Genomic DNA, 15,286 nt, shown 5'->3' with positions numbered 1-15,286 from the left:
AAGTGTTTTTTATAGTGTGACACTTTCATTGAAGAAGAGTATCTCTATGCTTCCTCCACCCCTGCTAGTAACAAGCCCGGCTCTCGTGCACGGCCCTCCTGCTGCGGCTCGCGCACTGCGCAGCGCTCATTGGTTGGCGCGACAATATAAAGTTCCGCAGTGACTCCTTCACTGACTGCTGCTCCCTCTGCCTCATGCTCTGACTCACCGATCAGGAGAGTCTACACGCGCACAGACCCGGTAACCGAGAGGATTTACCGAACTTTACCGCCACGTTATTTCCACTCCTGTTTCCCTTTGAAGGTCTCCTCGTTTTATTTATCTTCATCATGAAGGAGAGGAGACTCACGCAGCCGTTTGTAGCGAGGTGTAAACTGGTGCTGGTTGGGGACGTCCAATGCGGTAAAACGGCGATGTTACAAGTCTTGGTGAAGGACTGCTATCCAGAGGTAGGAGGTTTCTGCACACTTCTCATGTATGCAGTTATTGTAGGATCAGTGGTTTAAACTGCAGCCGAGAAAAATCCTTAGAATCGTACAGGTTGTGTTTGCGTAGTTCATTTTATCTCTGAAGAAGAATACAAAATCCTAAAATGACCATATTTGCCAACTGTAGGCACCTTAAATTTAAGCCCATAGAGATCTGTATGTTCTAATGTATATTGCATTCTTAATATTGTACTATCTATGTAATTATTGGGTAGGACACGTGCAGTAAAGTGTATTTATCAGATACATTTTCATGTAAGCTTTACAACATGCGCAGGTCTAGATTAAACCTTTCAAACTGGGGTTAAATACACGTGATATACATTTGAGCACACTAGCATGAATTAATTTAAGAGAAAGCTAATATTTATATTAGAAAAATGCACAAACGTTAAGATGTGTTCGTTTTTTCTTTTTAATATAGACATGTTTAATACTTTCGGATTGTTTATTAAACTCATTCCGTCTACCACAGGTCATAGTGTTGATACTGTTTGTGAAATTTATGTCGGACTAATCAATAATTAATACTTTTCCTTCTCAATGCCTGCTGAGATTGACCTTTAATTCTTCATTTTCAGACTTATGTCCCCACTGTGTTTGAGAATTACACAGCCTGTCTGGAGCTTGAAGACCAGCGTGTTGAGCTCAGCCTGTGGGACACATCAGGTGAACATTAAGCTCTTATTTATTTTACTGCGTTTACTGGAACTGCATATTGTACAGCAGGGCACAGCTGTGACCTCCTCTTTCTTTAAATTAACAGTGTGTCAATTTAAAATTCTCTCCAAGCTCTCACTGCCGAGGACCAGTTAAAGTAGTCAGTTTCAGTGCTGCATTAAAGGGGGGGAAATTTGGAACTTGTTTATCCTCAGCCAGCCTGGAGTCAGGTAACGATTGTAAATGAAGCCACCTCTCATCCACTGTTTTGCTTACAGTGTTGTTGACGTTTACCCAGACTTCACTATCTGTCAGTCCTGTTTTGAGGCAGTTAAGCAGCTTTTCACTGGTGGGAAATCTGCTCAGTGCCTCAGTGGAGGCAGAGAGAGACAGGCCTGCTTGGATTACTTACAGGACATCTGGGGCCCAAAATCTGCAGTGTTGCATGTAATCATCCAGATTTGGATTGAGAAAGGGATCTAACTGAGAATATAAGAGCTTTGATAAGTCAAAGACATACTGAAGGGCTATTTCATAACTGTATTCTAAATTTCTTAATGTGGGGCCGTGATGCATAAAATGACACAAAATGGCAAATTCTCACATCTTTGTGATTTCAAGAATGAATCTGTATTATTGGACCTATGAGCAATTTTTAGATTGATCTGACACTAATTACCTTGAATTATTGATTAAATGTTTTAGCATTAAATGTTAGAAAATTGAAGATGGTGTAGATTATCATTTCCTAAAATTGAAGCGGACATCTTCACATTTCTTGTTTTATTCATCCAACAGTCCAAAGCCCCCAAATACTCAGTTTACAATGTTAATGAAGCAAAAAAGGCAAAAATCTTAAAAGAATGTTTGAGTGAAAAATTACTAATTCATTATCAAAAACATTGGTTTTCTGTCAGTCTGCAAATGAATTAATCAACTCCTCATTCCTTACAATTGCTACATTCTTTGTTACCCTAACAAGGCATGTGTGAACTGACCTTTTATAATGATTTTAATTTGAAAGAGTTCGAGTACATGCTAATTGTTCACTTGTATACTTGTAAATTTGGTGCAGACAGAGCCGGGTGGCGACTTACTGAGTGGGTAAAGCCCAGTTTCAGCTTATCAGATGGCCCTAAATTCCTTGACCTCTAACCTTGATTTGAAAGAAGCCAAATTATAAAAGGTCACAAAAGACAGTCATGGTCTTTGAATTCTTTGACACTTCCAAAATCAGACACACACACCAGAATATGTTGCTTCCAGGCCATTAAATATACATATTGTATGACTTTCTGTTTCATATCATTGTAGACTGAAGATCTTTGGTTTTCTGACTGCAGGTCAAACAAATCGAGACAAATAATTAATGAAGAAAAAAAACCTTGCAGAATAATCGATAATGAAAACAATCAGCTTTTTGGTTTTTTATCAAAATGTTTTGTGGGCCGTGTAACGAGGTTAACCGCAGCAGCCTGCTAACTTTAAACATACAGAAAAAAATATGTAAATGGCATCAACAAAGCATTCGGCGCAGTATAGATTTCTTTCATAACAGCATTGGCCGCGGATTTGTGTTCAGAGGAAGTTGAGCCGTGCCAGTTGGCCTGCAGAGGGGTTGTTTCACTGGGGAGAGGGGGATGCCTCGTCCATGCAGGGGGTGGAAGTCTGTAACAGTGTGGGCAAGAGTGTGTGTGTCTGTGTGTCCTACTGTATGTGTGTGTGTGCGTGTGTGTGTGTGTGTGTGTGTGTGTGTGTGTGTGTGTGTGTGTGTGTGGGGCGTACAGTCGCAGTGAACAGAAGGCACAAGTGAGGGATACTGAGAGAAAAGATATGCCTGACCTCCACACTGCCTTATGGTGTGTGTGCTGCCTAAAAAAAGGTCTTATGCAACAGAAAACAGCACTGAACGAATGTAGGTTTGTGTGTTTGTCTCCCACGAAGTAAAAACTTTCTGGACAGCCACCCCTTCCAGAGGAGACATTGCATAAGAACGATTTACATTTGCAGCACACACATAAACAAAGTTCCCATCACTCTTTATTTTTCCTTTCTTTCTTTATTGTGATTATTTATAACACTTAGGGCTGCAGCTGAACTTTGTTTTGTTATTGTTGATTACTATTTTTGTAAGAACTTTCTCGATGAATCAGATAATTTCTTGCAAGAAAACTTTGAAAAGATTAAATTTTTGTTCTATCATAATTACCTGAAGCCCAAATTGGCATCTTTAGATGCCTTGCTTTGTCCAACATAGAGTCAAAAAAAAGTATTCAGGGTAAAATCACATAAGATAAAGAAAAGCAGCAAATCCTCACTCTGAGATGCTGGAAATGAAGTATGTTTGGCATTTTTGATTGTAAAACTGCTTAAAACAAGGAGTTGATTATTAAAAATAACAATGGAGTTTCTATCAATTGACTATTTGAATACATGACTCATTGTTTCAGCTCTACTAATGGGTGTCCTTTTCTGAATCCCTAAGATTTTAACATACATCACAAAAGAGAGAATGTTTAATGTTTCGACTATTTTTCTATGAGCACCACAAGCTTTTGCACATTTCACTGACTTTTACAAGGATAGTTTCATCTTTCTGTTCGTGTATGAAGATGTTTGCTTTTTTTCTTTGACAGGAGAGCGGACAGTTTCAACAGATCAGCTCGTGTTTGCTCAGCTAAAAGGGTTGTGTATGCATGCGTGCGTGTGTGTGTGTGTGTGTGTCTTTGTTTGGCTTGTGTGTTTGTGTGCCCAGGCAGGGGGCTGTTAATGTGTGGGAGGTGGTAGGTGCTCGAAGTTGTGTCCTCTTTAGATCTGTCTGCCTCCTCTTTCTCAAGCCTTACATCACCCTGCATAGTTATGTGACGGCTGCTTTGATTCCCTCAAAAAGAAGTGTTATTGATAGATAGTCGTTGTATAAGTTGTCCTACTTTGCAGTTTTAAGTCTTAAGATTTCGACATTCTCAAAACAAAGGAACAGTTTCTTAAACAGCAGTGCTTTGTGAAGAGCTTTTTGTTACTGTCTCAGAAGACAGCAAAAGTCATCAGGATAACATGATTGTTAGTTATTCCCAGCAGGATCCTGATCTGCTTCTGGTGTAATTATATCCTCTTATATTTGTAAGGAAAGCTTCTTGTGCATGTTTGGCCCCTGAGGACAGGAGTAGGAAATCAAATCTTAGTGTCGGTGCGTGGGGAGTGATTAGGTGACAGAGGGAAGACAATAGAGAGCGGATATCCTGTCACTCTGTTTTTAGCACCGGAGTCCTTCCTAAGAGTTCAAATAGTTCCACACCACATATACTTGTGCTGTTTATGGAAATGGAAGCAAAACATGTTTCCTTTGTGCCGTTTATTCACTTTCTCACAGCTGAGGTGTTGTATTCATGTGACAATAATCAGGATGGACTGTGTGAGTGAGATGATGAATGGTGTGTGCTGATTAAAAAAAAGAGTTATGGATAAGAAAATTGACCACTGGTTCAAAAAGGCATCTGCTGCAGTGACAGAAATGTGCAGTAATGATTTCAGCCTATCAGTAATGTCTGAAAGGTACAAACATACACCTTCAGTTAGCAGCAACATTAATTACTTCTTGTTTAACTCTTGCCTTTAACTAGTTTGATTGCTGCAAGCTAAAAGAAGCTTGACAGAAAAATGCACGTCCATCTAATTTATAGGCATTTTGCCCAACCATAAACAGTTAAGTTAAAGGTCAGTGCACTGCTTTATGTTACATTTTACAGGGTCCATTCCTGCAGAGTGTTGTGAAATTTTGTACATGTATCTGTGAATATGAAAATGTAGTATAAATGTGGTTGCAAATGAATCTTTAAAGGAACTGTTCAATGTTTTGTGAATCGTTTAACCTGTCAGTCTCAGGTTAAATCCATTATCAGGTTAGTTTAATTTACACCAAAAAGAAGGGTAGTCCCTTCCACATTTATGAGAATTGTGATATATAGATTCTGTGGTGCAAAAAAATGCCAAAACAGTCACAAAATGACCTACAAGCACCTTTAAAGCTGAAACATTAAAATGTTTGTTTAATCCATGCAAAAAAATGCCACCAGCAGAGACTCCGGGAAAGTATTGTGCCGGACCAAGACGCAGTCCAATGATAACCCACTGTAAAAGAGCACATTTTTGTGGACCTTTTTTCTTAGTTGGACAGAACCAGGCTAGCTGTTTCCCCTTGTCAGTCTTTCCGGGACTCCACTGAGTTTTTTGGTGATTGTTGCAATCAAAAATGCTTGATTTTAAGGTGGATCTTCTAAAAAATGTAAATATAATTTGAAGAGTTTTAAGTAAGTTTATTTTGTAGTAAAATTGCGTTGTTTGTTTTGCTGACGAGAGGAGAGGGAGCAGAGCCTTGCTGACTTTAAATGAGGAGTTATTTTGTTAATAAAGTTAGTTTTGTTTGGAAAGACTAGTTTATACTGTAGTACATTTTTTTTGACAGAAAAATCGCGGGAATTTTGCAAAATTGCAAACTCCCACAAATATTGTGGAGATTGCTTAATTATTGCGATTTCAAAGAGGCACTTCCTTGTTTCCAGTGTTTCTGTTCACCTAATCTGCTGTTCTTTTCCACAGAGACAAGAGTGGTCTTTTGCTTTAAGTTTCACTGAATTAGCTATTATTTTATATGCATAGATGTAAACACATTCTATAAACTTGATGATACTAACCTTCACAGGCTTTTTGGTAATTTTTTTTTTTTTTTTTACCCATTTAAAACTTTGGTAAATAAAGTTTGCTTCTGACTAATGATAAAACAACAAAGTTGCACTGACTGACTCAGTGAGTTTACTTTTCTGGAAAATGTCCTCTCAGTGGGAGGGCTCCAGGCTCAGTGAAATGATTTGCTCTCATATGTTTGGCAGGAGTGGATGTGTCTGTTTGTGTTTGTACTCTGTTAATGTGCGGAGGATGATTGTGATAGAACATTATAAAGGTGTCAGCTGGCAGACCGCAGAAAGAGCAGTTTTGTTTCTATTTGTGCCTGCTGACAAGTGAAAAACTTTTCAAAGATGTTCTTTAACTGAGAGTGTCCAACTCCTTAAACCACAACTTCACAAAATGAAACCTTTATGTCTCGACTCTGTTTCTCTAGGTTCTCCGTACTACGACAACGTCAGGCCCCTCTGCTACAGTGACTCGGATGCAGTGCTCTTATGCTTCGACATCAGCCGACCTGACACAGTAGACGGTGCACTGAAGAAGGTATGAATTGTTACAATCTACTCTAGCGGTGTCCTTCTCCTTGATCAAAAATCCCCCCCCCCCCTCCCTCTTATTCACTAATAAATGAAAGTCTGGTGACGCCTCTGTTTTCTATCTTTGCAGTGGAAAGCAGAGATCCAGGACTTCTGCCCCAGCACTCGGATCCTTCTAATAGGCTGCAAGACAGACCTGCGCACGGACGTCTGCACACGCATGGAGCTGTCCAATCAGAAACAGACTCCGATCTCCCATGAACAGGTTTGTTCCCTGACTACTCTGTGTCTGGTCTACAAAAGCACCCTTTCATTTAAAATTTTACTCCAGGTCATACTTACTTCTTCCTTCATTTCATAAGGGTACGTCCTTGGCCAAGCAGCTGGGAGCCGAGGCTTACCTGGAGTGCTCAGCATTCACATCAGAAAAGAGCATCCACAGTGTTTTCCGTACTGCGGCTCTGGCCTGCATGAACAAACTCCAGCCTGCCAATAAACCCAGCCCAGTCCGCCGCCTCTCCAAGAGACTGCTACACCTGCCCAGCAAGACAGAACTCCTCTCCTCCACCTTCAGCAAAGACAAGTCCAAGAGCTGCACCATCATGTGAATACCGCCGAGACCATGCTGGAAAAAAAGAAAAAGAAAAGGACAAGTGAACTATACTGTAGCTGTTCAGCAGGAGTGCAGGGGGTGCAAGGGGAAGAGAGCAACAATGTGGATTTCTGCAAAGCCTCTCTTACCTTTGCAGCAACCTCCCCAAACTCCTGTTGGCCACTTCCACACAGATCAGTACACTCTTTATATTCAACTCTGACGCTGAAGTTGTGATCATGACTTGTCACCAGCACACAATTTCTGCAGAGAGAGAAACTGTTTGATTTTCATTTAAATAATCCTGTACAAGATGATTAGAGCCGGCCACACGAAGGTTGTTGTGAATCAGCTTAAGGTCACCTTCTCTTCTCTACCACAGAGGAAGTGGTTGTAAACACTGCGTTTCACTGCATTAAACTGATGAGACCCATTTGAAATTCTGATCGCGGTGCCCTTTCCCATCCATCTCTTTGTCTCAAAGTCTCTTTAAGGTCACAGTAGAGGCTCAGTGACGAGGTGAAATGTAAAATCGGACTGACAGGAAGCGGTATGTACAGAAATGGGAATTTAAAACGGCTTTCCTTCAAGAAATGATTCTCCATCTGACCCCTTTTATAATATTTATTTTGTAAATTAAAGCTGACCGTGGAGAAAGGTTGGAGAGAAGGGAGGGATTTGGCAAGTAGTGTTAATTTGCAAAAGGCAGTGGGAGGACAAAGTGAGAGCACATCTGAACGAGCGCAATGTGACTCAGCACTCACATGAGCTACAAAGCAGTGAAGGGTGGACATGTTGTGTTACAAACAAACAAAAAAATACGTGCCAAGTAAAGATTGTCTGAACATTTCTTTGTGAGATTCCTTCTCATTATCCATCACCACAGCAGTCTTTTGTCCCCATAAGCCTTGATTTTTTTTTGTGGTGTCACACACTTAAAAGGTACAAGCTTTTACACATTTTAAAACATGTCGTTCTTCCTTGGGCTTTTATAGATAAAACAGATTTCTGTTCACACACCAAAAATCTTTGCTAGATTGAGGTTAATGAATCAAAAATATTTGTCTGAATCATGTTTCTTATGGATATTTGAAGGGAAGTAGTCCTTAATTTAAGACCATTCATTTGCGCTCATCATTTTTTACAAGCTCCATGTGCTTGGTTGAAGGAGTATTCCACTGATTTAACATTGCACACCTATAGTATCATCAGATTGACAATAAACAGTTCAAAGGAGAAAGCTTGAAATTGATACAGCAGGACCAGAAATATATTTTTTTGTCTTCACACTATCCTCTTCCTTGTCAGAGCTTGCTGCCTACATTACCCATAGTGCAACTCAAATGCCAGCATGTTTGTCAGAATTTGGGGCGTGCTATGCTCAAGCCTCCAGGAACAGTGCAAAGCTATGCAGCGATATTGTCATAGTGGCCAAACCTTGTTACTAGAACTCCTGCATTTGTCACGTAAAGCACGCCGGCCCAGAAAGCATCTTCCCCATACACAATCATTGGAAAACAAGTATTTATTCATGTTTTTTTTCCCCCTATTAGGTTCACTGACTTCACCCTGGATAAAACTAACTTTTCTAGACACTGCGGAAGTTTTTCAAACTATGAATCAGACTTTCTTTTATCAAAGCTGTGTATAGGGAAATTTATTTATTGATTGCAATACCACACGTGACCACTGGGGGAGCTTTCCAGCACCATATCTATCTCTGGCAAGCTCACTACTTTTTAATTCCACACACACAAATGTTTTTCAAACTCGTCGACGCCCATTAAAATGACCTCGACTGAGGTCATTTATTGCATTTTGTGCTGCTTTTGTTGGAGCTACAAAGGCTTTATCCAGCTTCTTCTTTAAAAAAAAACCAAAACCAAAACTGTTGTAAACCCCAAAACCTGTAAACAGACTGATGTGTTAAATGGGCAGAGTGCCCCTTTAAGATCAAATTCAATGTTAGCTTCTCAAATTACATCAGCAGGAAAACTAAATGTACCTGAGAGGATACAGAGCAGGGAAACCGAATTGGATCACACAAACAGGCTGGTCCTGTCGGGAGAAAGACCATTTTTGTTTCCTTTTTTAAATTTTTTATTCTTTAGATATATTTAGATTTTATTTTGTAACTACCCTGAAAAGTAATCTTCACATTTTCCATTCATAAAATAGAATTAAATTGTTTTTTTCTGTATGTTTATACTAGCTTGTGGCTGTCACTGGTGTTTTTGTTGCTGTTGATGTTGTTCTTGTATTCACTGGAGTCTTCTGGCATTGGCGGCTGTTGACAGCTCGGCTAATGGAGGACTTGATGATTTGTAGGTCTGCACCGAAAGGCCCGGCGATGTGCAGAACACTGGAATTTAACGTGTTGCCTGGCAACAGTGTGAGCAGGGCCAGTTCCTGTCTCACCCAGAGAGGGAGGGATGGCTCTCAAAGAGGCCGCCTCACCTTTTATTTGTAGCATTAGACAGAGGCCACAGTGGAGGTGATGGCTGGCGAGCTCAACGTGTCTACGGGGGTCTGAAAGACCCCACGCTGGTAGCAGCCACGAGTGGGTTGTTGGAAACGACATGACGTCTATAACGCGTCTCTGTAGCTCTGCTGCAGTCATGATTTCACCTCTCAGTCCTGTCTGGAGCTTCCTGCCTTTCTAAACAGGTTATATTTTACCCAATATACAGCCACAATTTCTCTCTTGCTCGTTTTTTCTCTTGCTCGACAGATTTGTTTTGCTGTACATATCCTCCCTCTTAAAACTGTTTGTTAGAAATCCCCCAGAAGAATGTTACTGAAGCAAAACAAAATGCTTGTGTGAAGTTGCCTATTACGGCTTAAATTATTGACTGAATTCTGTATTTGTTATTGTCATACGCTTCTTTCTTTAAATCTTTTATTGAAATAAAAATGTCTGAAGTTAATTTTCAAGTCTGTGTTTATTTCTATGGTCAATCGATTAAAGTCAAACCTTTGATGGATGTATTGTTAAGTCAACTCAGTTTTATTTATATAGCTTTACAACCTGCACTACATGAACACCCTGTCCTTACACCCTCGATTTGAATGAAGAAAACACATTATGGACACATACTTACAACGTATTACACACATTTCATCTCAGATGTCAACAACTTGGGAGGACACTTTTCTCTGGTACCCCTCATATCTCTTCGGTCACGTCAGAGTACACCAGACTACCCTTTTCACACGGAAGCTGTATCAAACTAGAATAAAATATTATTTGGGTGATTTAATCAAATTCAAGGTTTCCTGAGAGAAAGGAAGACGGATAGCTTTGGAGCACATTGTCTATTTTGTCTTAAGAATAAATGATAACATAGCCTATCCTTATTTCTCCAGTCAAGGGTGCACTTTACACTCCTCACGAGGCAGTGCCGGGATACAGATACGTTTTGCTCTACTGTGCTTAAAAATTAAATTCATTGAGGATTATATTCACGAAAATTTCTGGACATCAAAGCGAACATCTTTTTTAACAGTGTGGCCTACAATTACGTGATGATGGCAGCTACGCAGTATGGTGCCAAAACAAGCCTGTGGATATTATATACTAGTGAAGCATGCAAACAGCCTTAAGGGATCCACCCTTCCCCCTTACACACACTCACACGTCCAATGCTACATGCATACATTAGATTACATACATGATTAATTCTGAAAACATGCCACTTTCTGTTGTTTTGTTTGGGAAAAATGAATTTGCTGTTTGATTACCCGGTTGTCCTTTTTCATCAACTCACTGACTTGCAGCAGTTTTTGTAAATCCTTCACTAATTGTGCATGAAGTCCACCAAATGATCCTGATTACGGCTAGTTTTATAGTGATTTACAAAAGGTTTTTCACTTTTAGAACTTAAAAAATGATCTTAACTAAAGTAAAATGTAATGGGAGCTGTAACCTTCAAGAATAAAAATGTTAGAATGCTAAATTATACATCAAACTTACTGCCAAGCCGTAGGGAGGATTAGTCTCCCAAACACAGAGAAATGTGTTTCAAATATCATTCATGTTGTTTGGAGGGAGAATACATGGGATTATGCTTTCAATATTTGATTGCACATGTTTTGTAATTTAAGATGAAGTGTTTTTTTTGTTAAATGTTGTTTCAAGTCTTCCCAGTTTGAAATAATTAATAAGCTGTTATGGCTTGAAGGCAGGTAGGACCCAAATGCACGACACAACGGGAGGTTCAAAGGTAAAAAGGTTTATTTGAACAAAAGGTTTTTTTTATTTTTTTTTTATCGTGGCTGGAAACAAAAGTAAAGCCAGCTGAACTGGCTGAATCCCCAAAAAACAATACTAAAAACAAACCAAACAAACTGACAGAAATTCACAACCAAGGAGCTGACGAGGGTGACGAGCTGGAAACAGGAGTGAGACGAACAGACTGACAACAAAATGGGAAGAGGAAGAATTGAAAACACAAAGTGCCGATGAGACTACAAGACAAGTGGATGCAAAAATACAAAGGCAGGAAGTAAAATAGCAGAGACACAATAAGTAAGTAATTCATAGTCCAAAACCAGGACTAAACAGCTTTTTGATCAATTGTCACCATACCTTAACTACAGGTACTTTTTAGCAGGCGAACATTAGTTGATTTATTCCTTTGGCTTCCAATACCCAAGAGTTGCCTGTTTGGCTGCTGGGTTTAAAAATGTAACAATGAATATTCACATAGTTTGTGTAAAACAACCTGTTTTACTTTAGTAATGTGTAAATCTGTATTCAGTTAACATTTATCTTATAACTATAAATTTGAACTTATTTAACTAATGTGATCACTAGCTAATACATCATGCTAACGTATTGTTGCCTTAAACTTCATGTTTTCCTAACGGGCTGCTAAAATATGGCTGTAACATATTCATATGTGTAATTTCACAAAGAGCTAAATATTCCAGCATGAATATTGAAAATCTGAGCATTACTTTCATAAGCTTATTCCACTGATATGCTATTTTTGCTCTTCCCTTTTGTCTCGCTTTCGCTTACGTAACCACCCATCCTCCCTGACCTCCATCACTATATTTGCTTAGTCTTTCACTTGACTGATATTGTCTGTTATCAGGTTTTCCCTGCCTGCGTCCTGCTGTCCCACTGATGATTCGACACGGATGAAGTGCCTGAATGTTTGCCATTCCTGAGCTATCACACACACAGGATACAGCAGTACCTTATCCATTACATGTATCCAACAGCAAACAAGGCAATTGTGGGAATATTCTCTGTACCAGCAGCTTCAGATAAATTTCATCTCTTGGCTGCTCCAACATTGATTCTCTACAGCTGGAAATGGAGGAGAGGTTTGATCATGGCTTGGATAAACTGGGCTGCAAGCCTGTCTGTCTGCAACACTCCTCTTTCTTATCTTTTCCACAGTTTCTGTCTCTCTCAAACTAATTTATCAAAAATTGGCCCATGTACATTACATGTCTCTGCAGATCAGATAACCCTCTGACAAAGGCGTACTGAGCCTGTCATCCATGTCAGGTTGCTCCGGGGCATGATTATACTGCACAATCTTAGTGGATGTGGAACGAGCACTGCCGGGGTGCTTTGACAAAGACTGCACCTTTTTGGAAGAGGATGTTTAGCTTTTTGCAGCAGATTATGTTTAAAGGGAAAGTTGTACATGTACAGAAATACATCTGCATTTTTTTCGTAGAGAAGTTTGAAGTTTGAGTAAAGACTGGCTTCGTCTAAAGGCAAGACATTTCCCAGCGCCAGAGATGAACTCGGCTAAAACTACAAGTTTGCGCGAGCATTATGACTGCCTCGCGTATCCTGTGCCTGTTTGGAGCGTTGGCTGTGCACATCCTGAAAAATGAACAACCCATATGTAAGACGCAGTATACACAACTAGTAAGGGCAATGTAGGGGCAGTATGGAGATGTGACAGGGTCAAGGACATGCAAAACTAAATGGAAACAAGTGAGAGGCCATTACGTCTGCGCATTGGTGAAGAATGCTGGAAGAATGGAGTTGGGACATTGTCAATGGCGTGTTTTGATGTCAGAATCAGCTAAGCAGTAACCCCCTCTATTGTCATCATGTTTATTGTTTACCTCAGGTGTTCTAATTATACCCTTAATTCTCTGGTGTGCACCAGTGGACTCCTCCATTAATACTGAGAGTACATAGACAAGTATGTGAAGAATGGCGTTCGTTATGCAGACGGTTGTGGTTCATCTTCGGCCTAATGCTCTTTAGCCAGCCCTGGTCCGTCTTCTCTCCTGATACCCATCTACACCTCAAGAGGTAATCTAGTCACTGTAGCATCCAGTCCGACATGAAAGGAAGAGGAAGTAGCAAATACTAACCTCTTGTTAGAATTAATGGAATATGGTTAACGAAACGAAGGCTGAAACTCTTGACAGAATAGAGGCAACGTGAGTCAACGTTGCCGTTGCTTTCCACCCCTGAAATAAAGGAATGAAGTTTGATCTTGAACTCACAATGTTTTTTTGGGTACAGATGAACTGATTCAACTTTCTGAGATTTTCTACGTTGATCTTTGAGCATGCGTTAAGACGGAATCAATATATGGTATTGCTATGGCTGTTTTCTTCCTACTACGATCGTGCTAAAAATGAAGAACATAAATTTAAGGCTTAACCAATAGACATGTTATCAGTCCATTACTGGATCAGTACAATCAAAATTTATAATAATCAGCTTTGTAAAAAGAAAAATGTAAATATAAAAATCCAACTACTACCTAAGGGCTGGGCAAGAATATGCAAAATTTGACCCAACTGCCACAACTCTGGGTTTGTTCACCATCACCTCTTCGATGTAACATACAAAGTGCTGTTCCAAGACAGGACCTAAATCTTACATATTGCACCTTTAACCTTACAACAGTTTTCATTTCTTTATACTTGACGAGGTGTAAAGCCACAAAATTGCTGATTAATTGATCAAATCAACTCCATGTCAGTTTCTGAAAATCAATCCATGCTCGAAAATGCTGCAGATTTGTACAGGCCAACAGAGACACATGTGGCACTGACATATTTGATGTGAACTAATGAACAGGTCAGCAGCAAGTGATCTGTGCAGTCTAGACATTTGTCCCTTCCTCTCTGGATGGATTAAAGCCTGCAGCACAGACGGTGAGACTGCTGAGGACTTAGATCAGGAACCAGAGGGAGGGTGATTGAGGGAAGAGCGCTGCCATCTGAAACCCTCTCAGGGAGTTCGAGAAAATGGTCGTTGTGCAGCGCGTCTCATTACCACATAAACACATCATCTATCAGACCTGGCAGCGCAGATACACATAAAACACGCGCACACAATGCAGACTCACACACATTTGCACAATCAACCTATCGGATGCGTCTCGCACAGCAGCAGAGAAGGGAGCTGATGAGAGGATGGGGGTTGGCAAAGTTATGCAGCCTGGTTACTGATGAGCGATCTGCAGACTGACATGTAGGTTACATTCCCTCATATGCTGTGAGCTTTGCCACAGCTGCTCTGAAAGTGCCGTAACTCCTGTCTCTGGATGGAAAATAGGGCTGTGTGTCAAAGGCTCAGCTGGGCGAGTAGCAGAGGAACGACTGTCCTATATGGACATCTGCGGTTCAGTCTAGCAGACGATGCCACTATGATGCCTTTCCACATTGTTTTATTTATTTTTTCACAGCTACTGTATGTCTGCATCGTCCATGTACTGTAAGTAGCAGCTGGAAAGATCGTCGTCACTATCATATATTTTCACAGCTTCCAATAAGATAGCCTCTAGGGTTGTGCAGTTTATTGGGTCCGTTTCTTCAGCTGTTCAGACTAATCTTTAAAAATCTCTGTCTGATATTTGATCAGTATTTGGATTCATGATTTCATATCATCCCCGCTGGACTACTGTAATTCCTTCTTCACCTGCCACAAGTCATCTCTAGGCCGAAATGGTTGACTCATTTGAAGCCTCTCTTATCTTCCTTGCATTGGATGTCCATCAGATTCAGGATTCACTTTAAGGTTCTTGTTTTCACATAATAAAGTTCTCCATGGTCAGGCCCCTGAGTATGACGTTGACCTGCTCCATCCTGACATCACTAGTAGGTCATTTTTGTCTTTTTACCAGGGCTCACTGGTTGTCCCTCGCATTAAAATGAAAACAACTGATTGTGTTTTTGAAGTGGCGGCTATAACTTGCTCCTCCTCAAGGCACATCATGTGTTGATGTCTTTAAAAAGCAGTTTAAGACATATTTGTTCAAACTAGCCTTTTTCTCACCTGGTATTTTCTGGTGCTTGTGATTTAATGTTTTTTTAAGGTCTGTTCTTTCATGTTT

The 15,286-nt window shown here is 40.2% G+C and overlaps 1 protein-coding gene across 1 annotated transcript; it reads left to right on the top strand.

Annotated features, from left to right (window-relative positions):
* The first annotated feature begins 169 nt into the window (after positions 1 to 169).
* Positions 170 to 9,886, top strand: LOC138635439 (rho-related GTP-binding protein Rho6-like). Its single transcript, XM_069722909.1, has 5 exons — positions 170 to 449; positions 1,070 to 1,157; positions 6,265 to 6,374; positions 6,498 to 6,632; positions 6,730 to 9,886. The coding sequence occupies exons 1-5, from the start codon at positions 330 to 332 to the stop codon at positions 6,973 to 6,975; spliced, it is 699 nt and encodes a 232-aa protein (XP_069579010.1). The 5' UTR covers positions 170 to 329; the 3' UTR covers positions 6,976 to 9,886.
* The last annotated feature ends 5,400 nt before the right edge of the window (positions 9,887 to 15,286 follow it).

This window comes from Brachyistius frenatus, unplaced genomic scaffold (genome assembly GCF_029030835.1).
Source record: "Brachyistius frenatus isolate BFR_SWC_R1_liver_20210118 unplaced genomic scaffold, ASM2903083v1 Contig_6, whole genome shotgun sequence".
Classification (NCBI taxonomy): domain Eukaryota; kingdom Metazoa; phylum Chordata; class Actinopteri; family Embiotocidae; genus Brachyistius; species Brachyistius frenatus.
This window is presented reverse-complemented; position numbering and strand designations above follow the sequence as displayed.

Excerpts from the sequence above, each read along its gene's own strand:
- LOC138635439 (XM_069722909.1), top strand. The coding sequence starts at position 330 with ATGAAGGAGAGGAGACTCACGCAGCCGTTTGTAGCGAGGTGTAAACTG. Across the intron at positions 450-1,069 it reads TGAAGGACTGCTATCCAGAG|ACTTATGTCCCCACTGTGTT; the intron begins GTAGGAGGTTTC and ends CTTCATTTTCAG. Across the intron at positions 6,375-6,497 it reads TAGACGGTGCACTGAAGAAG|TGGAAAGCAGAGATCCAGGA; the intron begins GTATGAATTGTT and ends CTATCTTTGCAG.